The 10,689-nt window shown below is 45.7% G+C and overlaps 1 protein-coding gene across 1 annotated transcript in view; it reads right to left on the minus strand.

Moving 5' to 3' along the window:
* Positions 1 to 2,166: 2,166 nt before the first annotated feature.
* apln (apelin) overlaps positions 2,167 to 10,689 on the minus strand; it is a 23,354-nt gene continuing 14,831 nt past the window's right edge. Inside the window, exons 2-3 of the mRNA XM_084459619.1 lie at positions 9,880 to 10,055; positions 2,167 to 6,661 (exon numbers count right to left, since the gene is read on the minus strand). Coding sequence (XP_084315745.1) covers positions 9,886 to 10,055 — 170 coding nt within the window. The 3' untranslated portion in view covers positions 2,167 to 6,661; positions 9,880 to 9,885. The remainder of the gene's footprint in view (positions 6,662 to 9,879; positions 10,056 to 10,689) is intronic.

Below are 10,689 nucleotides of genomic sequence, written 5' to 3' on the forward strand. Positions count from 1 at the left end.
TGTCATTAATTACCCATGATGTTGCCGTCTCCCACCACCCCCAGTGAAACATCACTGACCTCTGAACTAAAGGCGGTCAAGCAGCCTACGTTCGGATCCACTTGACCCGATTTCCAATCTGTCTTAATCAGGCGTCCAGGTGGGCGAAGTTGAGCAACTGGCTGGATAAAACCCGTGTCTTTCTGTTCTGAGGTTTCTTTGTTGGTGGTATTGTGAGCCTGCCAACTGCTGTAAAGGTTTTTATGATGTGGCAGGAGCCGAGTGCCAAGAGCGATCCAGCTGTTCCTCCTATAGCATGTCTCTGAGTTGCTGCTTGGCACAGAACACCATGTTGCCTCCATGCATTGTGGATCCCCCTGTCTTTTCTTGCTGTGGGGCAATTGTCAATAATTAAAAGGGTCCACTGGAGAGTTTAGCGTCTGTGTCTGACACTCATTACCCAGCATGCCTTGCTCGTCGTCTTCCCATCCCTTGGAATCTTGTGATGCACTTGACGCACTGCTCTTCTCCTCCGTTCCCACCGTCCTCCCAGCCTCTCTCCTGGTCTGTGTGACTGGTCTCCTGGTCTGTGTGACTGGTCTCCTGGTCCATGTGACTAGTCTCCTGGTCAGTCCAGCAGCACGCATTCCGGCATTGACAGTGACCAGGCCGGAGCCACTCACCGTTGAACCTTGAACTGTTGAAAGGGGGCGTCTGGGGGCACTTGCAATGCCCCCGCTGGCAACGCACTGTAACTCTAGAGCCTCATTGTCACGCTCCATATCTCCCCGGTGACCCCCGGCCCAATTATACAGCTGACCCGGGCTTGATGACATAACCTCGGGTGGCTTCGGGGGTGCTGGGGGTTCAGGGGGGCACCCCTTGTGCCTGTCACGCCATGTCAACGGTGCATGCTAACCAGACACATCCTTGAGTGGTCCCACTGGGGCCGGCCCAGGGCAGGGAGAGTGGCCGCCGGTGCCACGCTCTGGACATTTCACCTCACTCATTAACCCTCGCCTTTTTACACTACAGAGGCCACGAAATGATAGGGGGCTCGAGGGGTCTTTACAAAATTCAAAATTTGACAACAATGTCCCTTACCTCAATATTGGGATGACGAGAGATATAACAATTGGCAGAACTCAATTATCATGATACAGTAGCTGATGCTATCGGTGAGTCTCAATTAACGTTTGGACTTTTACTATTTAGAGCTTTGCACAGATCAGACAATTTTTGTCAGAGATTTCATGTCATTTATGATATTGAATCAAAAGATATTGTGAAGTTGGGGGCTGTTGGTGGTAGCAGTGGTAAACCTGTTTCTAAACTTCTAAACTGCTCAATAATAAGTTTTCATGGGGAAAAAATACACGTTTTGACTCAACATTACAGTCATTTAGCGGACGCTTTTATCCAAAGCGACTTACAATAATAACATTTAACGTACTGTAGGAAAAGCCAATGTAATGTACTTCTACTTGCCAGAACTCACAAGTGGATCTCCTTTCTAAAACCTGTGACTAAGAGCATAATCTAGTGCTGAAGGCAAAGTGCAAGAATATGAAGCTAAAAATACAATATGTCAACAGTAAGTGTTGAATTCAGCTGAGTGTCCATAATTCTCAGAATCAGGGGGGGCCTATGTACTGTAGTAAGTTGCATGATTGCTAAATGCTAATGTTGCTGATCGCCATACTCATCAGTTATACTGTGTTAATGGACAGTATGCTGACTGAGCATTTTAAGCTATGACAGCCCGTCACTGCTGAGGTGTTTTAAGCTATGACAGCCTGTCACTGGTGAGGTGTTTCCTGATGGGATGGGATCTATGTTCCCATTCCATTGGAGATGTATATTCCACAGTGGCTGAATTGCTATGCAGGCAGTATTTAGCCTGGGCCGTTCTCATTGGCATTGGCCATGACAGCCTTCCCTCGGGACCAAGGCCATTTCTCCACTGAAGAGTTCGAGCTTCGTAAACAGTGGCAAATAAGTTAATGACAGGGTTGAGGTGAAGATCCCGCAAATGTCACATTTAAATAATATCTGTTATGAAATATTATGATATTTACCCAGAATCCCTAGTCTGATGCTAATGGTTTGCAGTCTTTGGATAATGGATGATGGCAGGCGAATTGCATGTTTAATTGATACAAAATTGACACAACACAAATGTTTCTTAAAATAAGATTTTTTAATATTACTTATTATCATAAAGATATATTTACACACTTTACAGAAATAGAAAATAAAAACACAAAGCTACGCATGAAAGGAAAAAATAAAATAAGTACTCCAAGAGCTAAAGCTTATCTTTTATAAATTAGAAACCAAAAGTTCAAATATGTACACAGTATTTCAACCATTTCTGATACACTTGTTTTATTTATTTATTTATTTATTTATTCATTTATTTTTGCCCAGTTCAACATCAAAACAGAGACAGGGACTGTACATTTGGCCTGGTGAGTAACATGAACACACACCTTAAACAGGATTAAAGAGGTTCAGGAGAAATACATTGTCTTTTTAAACGGTATTTTGCTTCAGACCTAGTAACACTGTTGCGATGGCGTGTATAAGCCTACAGACTCTGGACTTCTCCTCAGACTGATCTGAATGGTTTAGATGTTGGACACGGTGGACACGCGCTGTAAGATGGAGAGGATGTGCCACTATCGGGGAAGAAGGGCTGTTCTATTCTGGGTACAGGGAGCCTCATTTGAGATGGTTCTCATTTCCCACAGGGGTTCTAGATCTAGTTATGCTTTAAGATTGCCCGGCCAGTAGAGATCTGCGAATGCGCCGGATTGAATCTCAGCCACGTGATTCTGCAAGATACCCACTCTGAACATGATGATCTTAGGTACAAGGTACACTACAGTAAAACATGGAATGTATTTGTGTGCTAACTCATCTTTTACCTTGGTGGCTAAGCCTACATGTTTGGCTTATGCTATTTGGAAAGGAGTTTTGACTGGTAGAGAGCTGAGACATTATTACAGCAATATCAAAGATTACAAACCACGCAGTTTTGATTGACTGTGGGGACTGTCTAGCTAGAGCTAGAGGCAAACAGTAACCCGTGGCTAAGCTATCGCTAGCTGCAAGCTAACCTCCCCTCTCTAGTCTCCACCAGTCACATCCACCCTCTGCTCAACCCCGCTCCTCACACGCTCCCCAACCAAACATACATTTTGACAAGTGAAAAAAGAGCTAAACACAAAACGAAATATGTCCTCTGAACAAACACACCAGGGAAACATGCTAACAAGTGCATAGGAACATTACTCAGGCCTTGTGATGTCACAAAGATGAGATAAATTGTGGGGAAACATAATGAGAGGATGGGAATTGTTTCTCTTGTGTAAGCCTTGCTGGAAAAGACCATTAGGGAAAATGGTTTTGCTCTCTGAGTAATGTATTGGTTTACCATTTCAGTTTGAGCCTGGACACGCTTGCCGTTCTACACCACAAGCCCCATTAACCTGACGGGCAGGGGATGGCTGTGGGCTAGGTGCTACAAGAAAAGAGCGCCTGAAAGCTTCCACGTGTCCACCACATATTATTGTGCTGCAGACGAATTTTCTGTCATTGTTAACGATCGCAAAAGATACAGCTTTCCACACCGTACTCGGAAAGTAAGCTTTGGACAACCAGCTAAACAAGAACCAGACAAAAAAAGAAACATTGTCACAATACACCGGAAAACCATTTCATACCAAGAGACTTGTTTTCAGGGTTTATTTTTCCAGCAGCATAATGGAATTGCAAAAGTGCAGCCTTGCGTGTCCGTACAGAGAGGTCTGGAGCAGGGCCAGATTGATTAATGGGATCTGTGGATATTAGAAGGCTTTGGATTGTGTGATATTTGGCTTTGGATGTTGGATCCAACTGATACCATCAGGGTGCAGTAGCAGCGATGATGGCCGTTGGGGAGACAACAAGACTCAAATTTTTACATTTTAGACATTGGTTTTCTCCACTCGCTGGACGGACAACTCGGCCGGTGCAGATGGTGAGGATACATTCATGAAGAACAGTGCGGATACAGACTCAGCTCCTTGAACACCTTTTACTCCTCAGACAAAATAGTGATTTGAACCCATTCTTATTTTGACCCAATCTACTCCACAACTTCCCAACTCAACTGTGGCTTCTAGCTCCTATCCTCGGCTCCTATCTTCCTACTGTAGTAGTTCCCCCAATAATACATGAGACACCCTGAGCAAAGCCGTCTCATTCCCAAGGAGCATTAATGAAATCTACGCCCCTGTCTGAGAGGGTATGAAATAATAATGGTGCGACTGAAAAGATTACTCCTCACAGTGCCTCTAAGATTGAATACATTTTTAATCAAGGTTTGCTTGGCTAGATGTATCAGCACTGTGGTATGAGATGCTCTCTTAATATGAGCTTCTTGTGCTGGGAGGCAGAATCTGTGAAAACTCCAAGTGAGGGGGGAGAGAACTTATTAAAAATCTGGGTTACTGCAACCAAACAGGTTGGGAAACAACCACCCAATTTCCTGGTCTGGTCATTTATTAAAACCATTTGTGTCGCTGTGTTTGGTAACGGTGTAGTAGTGAAAGTCATTCTGACTGTAGTTGAAAGAAGATTTGGATTACGAGACCAACTGAAAAACAGATTTCCTCCTATGCCACACACACCTCATAACAAACAGGATGCTGATTGGACGGTATGGTGCTCTATGGGTCTCAATTGTGGCTTGTTTATATCAACAGGGGGTTGCGCTGTGTGTGTGTGGGGGGTGTGGTTCCAATCTAAGCCAATTTGACTATGAGCTCAGACGGTGATTGGCCCCAGCCAGCCTTGGGGGACGCCCATCTGAGAAAGATTAGCCATGGGATTTAATGACCCTAACGATCAAAGCCACGACCACCTGTGCTGTGGAAGTGTGAGCTAGAAAGGCAACTGTACCCAGTGGAGGGATATAACCATAATAAGTAGCATGGACTGAATGTGAATACATGGCTATAATGGCGTATACATAGGCAGGGAGAGTAAAGATACAGAATACGAAAATATGCTCATATATAAATGTATGTGTGTGTTTTTTATTTTTAAATAAATGCGCAAAATAGAGACTGTGCTCTGGCACAGGCTTCTATCACAGCACCCTGAGAAAAAAAGAATTGAAAATAGAACGAAAAAAATTAAAACAAAAACAGTAATATATTCCAGTATGATGGAAAGGCATAGCTAGCGTTCTGTCAATCAAAGATCTCGGTCGAAGGGTCAGTCCAGCCGTATGCTAAACAGTCAGAGAACAGAGCACTGTTGGTAGGCTGAACATGGTGGTTTCTTTACTGAGCTGACAGATGTCTGCTTGAGAGTGTTTTTGGTCTAATTTAACTGTCCTCCTTGCTACCACTGCCTTTAATGGGATATTTTTCTCTTTTCGAAACATATCATAATGCATATGTGTCAGTGTTTCCAGACAAACAAGAGGTAATGTATTTCTCGTTTCTCCCTTCCGTTCGTTCTGTCATTCCTGGCAGCATTGTGGAGTAGGTTATTATTTGGCACTTCATTAAAAGGCGAGGTAGTCTGTCGTTGGAGCAGACCACCCCTGCCAGTTAACAGTCGTGTAGAGCAGCTGCGCTGGGCAGCAGTGTCATGAGGAGGCCAGGGAATAGGAATGGGATTGGGAATGGGAATGGGATTGGGATTGGGAATGGGATTGGGATTAGAGAGGACTCTTATCCTAGTCGGTACACTGTAGCTGTAACCTTGAGCACATCTTTAACCCTCAAGGCGTTAATGGGTTCAGCAACATGAAAATAGCTTCGGGCTTAAGAATCTTGGATGAAGGAATTATTTTTGTTGCTCAAAGCAGATTGTTTTGATCTAGGTGTGCTGCTTCAAATGGCAAAATACAATCCTCACCTCAGCCCAATTGTGTTTACTTCACATGTGAATGTCGTTACAGAAGTACAAAACACCAGTAACAATGGTAGTTTAGCCAAAATGAGCATGTAGTGAAAGATAATGAGGTAAGGTCTTGGATGGACAGACTAAACTGGCTTTGGAGGGGCGGCCATTTGCAATAACTTGTAAAGTGTTGGATAAACTGCAGTCGTCAACTTTTTGGAACTCATGCCACTGTCCTTCCTCACGATCACCACCCTTTTCACTAGTAAAGCCAGAAGTAGCTACACGACAATGGAATTAATGGCTGTGGTCACCTTAGTATCTGAGAGAATGGGAATGCCACACCGTGGAGAAGCGACTGACGCTTTAAGACTAAGACTGTTCTGGACCAGGGACCCCCCCCTTGGCCACACGTCATGCAAAGTGTGTGTCACCCAGGGAGACGGCTATGACAAGGCTCTAGGAAGCAAATGATAAGAAAAACACGGAGGAGGAGACAGAGAGAGTGAGGGAGTGAGAGAGAGAGAGAGAGAGAAAGAGAGAGACAGAGAGATAGAATCTGGTAGCTCGGGCTCAATACCCCCCACCCCCCTTCCCTTAGAGCTGAGGGTGAGCGGCTTGTCCTGATTTTTTGTGGACAGAAGAAGAGTTGCTTGAAGAACCAGCAGGTGATATGGACATCACTCTTCAGGGTGGGCAAGCGTAGGCCCTTGGTTGCAAGGCCCCCCAAGGCAAAGGAAGAGCATAGGGGGAGCCTGGGGGAGGGCGCTCGAAGCAGTGCCTGATGGGAAAAAAAACAAAAAACACAGAAGAGAAAACTGCCATGAGGTCATCTTATTGAAACACACTGTAGACAGAAGTCTACTGTCTGAGGGAGAAAACAAAACCATTATGTACAGTATCTCCAGCAGAAGTTCTACCTGACCCGTTTATATTTTCCACATGGCATTGGATCAGTTCCTGTCAATGGGGGATTATCTGAGATGGCTAGTGCTCTCAGCAAGCTTTCTTACAATACAACAGGGACCATTGACTGATAAAAGACGGCTCTTGTTCCTAGATTACATATTTCTGTGGTTGTGTAATACCAGTGGCCTGATGCATATCTCAGCATCCTACAGGTTTTTGTTTGTTTGTGTGCAGGCGTATTGTTGATTTTCTCTATGGAACTCTGTGATCTTAGCATTGTGGCCCTTTCAGGTAAGGCCTTCGGACTGTACCACTGACAGAACGCCCGGGGGTGAAAAGTTGAAGAACGTCTTTCTTCACATTGTTTGGATAAAAGCCGTGTCTCACTCTGCTTTTATCTAAATCTCTATCCCAAAGGCCCCAAGCGGCAGATATCACAGGAGGCTTTGAGGCTAGCATCCTGCAGTCTGTTAGGATGTCATTGGCATGGCTGTGATCCGGGCCCCTGCTCTGATAGCTCACGATCATACGGCACCTCTTCGGCTCTGGGACTCCTTGGGATCTCCAGGGAACGACCAAGGCTCCTGTCTTTCTTCTAGAGTTCCTTCACATCTGGATCGTGTAACGCATTAAACGTCAAGATCGTCTCCCGTTTGCCTCAGGTGTCAGAATATAATGGATGAGTTACCTTTGACATTGAAATGGTGGGGGTTGGAGTTTGGGGAGGGGGTTGCAGTTATTGTCATTTTTCTAATCCGTTACTCATGCAGTACAATAATTGGGACGATACCAATTATGACTTATCCACGTGTGTCTGGCATGAAGAAAGAAATCTCTCTTTTCTTCTGTTCCCTCCCCTGTTGAACTCAAGCTTAGATCTTTCCTCTTGAGTGAAGCAGTGCGCTGATCCAGCTGTTTCCATAGATGTGCTTCCCTTGAGAGGCGCACGACAAGAAAGGAGCAGAGATGAACAAAGACAGAACCTTTAAAGCTGATATGGTCTCAGAGTGGCCTGCGGACGGGTCCCTGCTGGTTATGGAGCTTGTCAAGACGTCATTCCTCCAGTCAGAATGCACTACTTGCTTTCTTGCATTCACATGGGTAAAAGGGGACTGAAGGCTATGGTTTTCACCGGAGATGAAAATGCCTTAACGTAGGCCCGCGCAGAAATTACGATTTTGGTTAATCCTGTGAATGTTATCGCAGAATCTCTTATTTGGACAAACCTTTGATAGAGTTTATCATTAGAAAGCACGTTAAGGGTCTCTTTATCTTCTCAAAGAGGGACAGTCAACAAAACCATCTTCCTTTCGGGGTTTCTAACTTTCTCCACATTCCAACCCGTATAGACTAGTTGCTTGATTGGCATGCAGGTCAGGTCATGCAAACTGGCACTAGTGTGGACGTTTGAAGAAGAAAAACATCCCTGAAAGAGGTGAACTATGATCTTTAGCAAAGCATGAGAGGAGCTGGTGAGGGAACGGAACAAAAAGAGAAATCTTCGCCTTGTTTTGATTGAAGTGGTGTTTGTGGAGACAGCATTGTGAATCAGTGAGCCGTTTCCTTTTATAGAGCTCCGGGACTTCCTGAAGCTCCCCTCATTGTGTGGCCGCTCGACAAGCAGGAGAATGCTCTCATTTTATTGGCTGGGCCGAGCATTGAACTTATGTGGTCTTGTGTTGTCCCTCGGGCACAGAGCGCCCTAGCTTCGGCCTTGCTCTTTGTTTCTGACCTTTCTGCCGTTGCCTTGGGGGTTCCCGTTGGGAAGGCGCTGTGATTCACACGATTTATCGCTCCTGACAAAAAATGTGACGGAACAATAACAATCCATAACTCGCCATAGATTGTAAAACCTCGATGTGGAAACTTGTGAGAACGGAGCATCTCACCTTCTATGGCTTTCATTCCCCTTTCCTTTTACACTGATTCACCATGCCTCCAGGGAATGACATGTCTGTCTATCCTCAAACAGCTCCCTCTCGTATAGGATTAATTTATGGTGGGCCTTTGCAGGCTGGCGTTGTGTGGTTGGCACCTCCTGCAGGGGCATTGTGCCCCGCTGGGCTCCCCTGTCTTTCATGGGGTCTGGGAGAGACGTGTGAATGGGTCCTGGGCTCCTCAGTTCATGGACAGGCCTGGCCCCCATTCAAAACTAGGATGGCGAAGCCCACATTATCCAATAGGTCAACAAGTGCAAGAGGCTTCAAGCTTGTAGCTCTGATTATAGATTAAGGTGGTGTTCCTATATCATCAGATACTGTCAATGCTGTTTCTTGTCACCTCGTGTTCTGTTCTTTGTCTTTTCTCAACTAAGCCTCTTCTGAGTTACAGTAATTGAATCCTTTTTTACGTAGCGTACTGTAGACAGCACTAGGGATCATTGAAAAGTACAATATTTTCTGTCATTCATTCAAAGTGCTTTCCACAAAGCCTACTTTTGAAATATATTAGTCAAATATTCTTTCACGTGAAAGATACACTGACGGTACAGCTAAGAAACTCAAGCCTAGCAGGTATTATCTTTGATAGAACATTTTAATTGACTTGAATCAGGAAAATGTTAATTCCACCAGAGCTGAAACACCGGGCAGTGTTAAATATAACCATCTCTACTCAAAAGACAACATATTGAGTTTTGTCACATAAACACCACTACTGGAGTACGATGGAGACATAAAAAGGTCTAAGCCAAAGTCCAATAATCTTGTTCTGACTTATTATTTGTCTGTGCCAACAATAGCAGCCCTGTGTTGTGGTTGAGTTAAGAGGGTGGCGGTGATGGTCCTCAGATTTCCCCGTCTCCCTGTAACAGTTTGACTTTTGCAGTCACTGTATAAACATGTTGAGAGGCTCTGCCAAGAGAGGACTCAGCCTGGCTGGATGTTACACTAGCCGCATGGGAAACTGCACTTCATTTGGCTCCACCAGCGGCCAAGACTCTCCAGATATACTGTACTGTACTGTACAATACCGTCTCTGGCTCGGAACTGTAACAGACCGCCGTTGTTACAGTGGTACCAGGATTTCACCCGGCGAAGGACCCAAAAAAGGATCACGATTCATGTTCTGTGACAGAGCGCTTCAGCTCACCTTGCTCTAGAACGGCATGGGCCCCTTGTGGGAGAGGCGGGGTCGTGGGCGTCTCCTCTTCCAGCCCGCCGGTCTGTGGGTTTGGCCGCCCCTGCCGGGGCTCTGCTGCTGGGCCACCTTCCTCACGGCGGCCGCCTCCTCCAGCTCTCTGCCATGCTCCATGGAGGCCATGGGACCTGCCGGAGACACGCCGGAGACACGCCAGAGACCCACGTTATTACCGCCTCAACATCACCGGAGACAACAGTTCACGTCCTATTCTTAGACAACCCTGTGTAGTTTTGGTCGTGGGCTCCACTCTAGAGAATGTGTATTAAGATATAAACATCGGTCATCGAAGATATGTACAGATAACAGTGTGTGTATGTGTGTGTGTGTGGGCTCAGCCCACCCAGTGCCATAGTTCAGCAAGGTGGCAGGACCAAAGCACAGCAGATGGAGCACAGTGAGTAACTCAAACCACGGTGTCTCATGTCCCCGGTCACCCTCCTTAAGATTACACATGTCTCACACACACCAGACTCCGCAGAGGTGCATCACACAGCGCCCCGTGTTTGACCCAAGATTAGAGATGGTCAGAATAGTAGCATCCCACAGGATGTGAGGTCTATGGGTCTGTGTGTGTGTGTGTGTGTGTGTGTGTGTGTGTGTGTGTGAGTGTGTGTGTGTGTGTCTGTGTGCGTGTGTGTGTGTGTGTGTGTGTGCGTGTGTGTGTGTGTGAGTGATCCCAGATGTTTCTAGTCATCTCTCAATAAGTGTGGCCTGATCCTTTAAACCCTCTCTTCCAAATGGTTTGATCCACGTCATTGT

Source organism: Borostomias antarcticus, assembly GCF_949987555.1.
Source record: "Borostomias antarcticus genome assembly, chromosome: 28".
NCBI lineage: Eukaryota > Metazoa > Chordata > Actinopteri > Stomiiformes > Stomiidae > Borostomias > Borostomias antarcticus.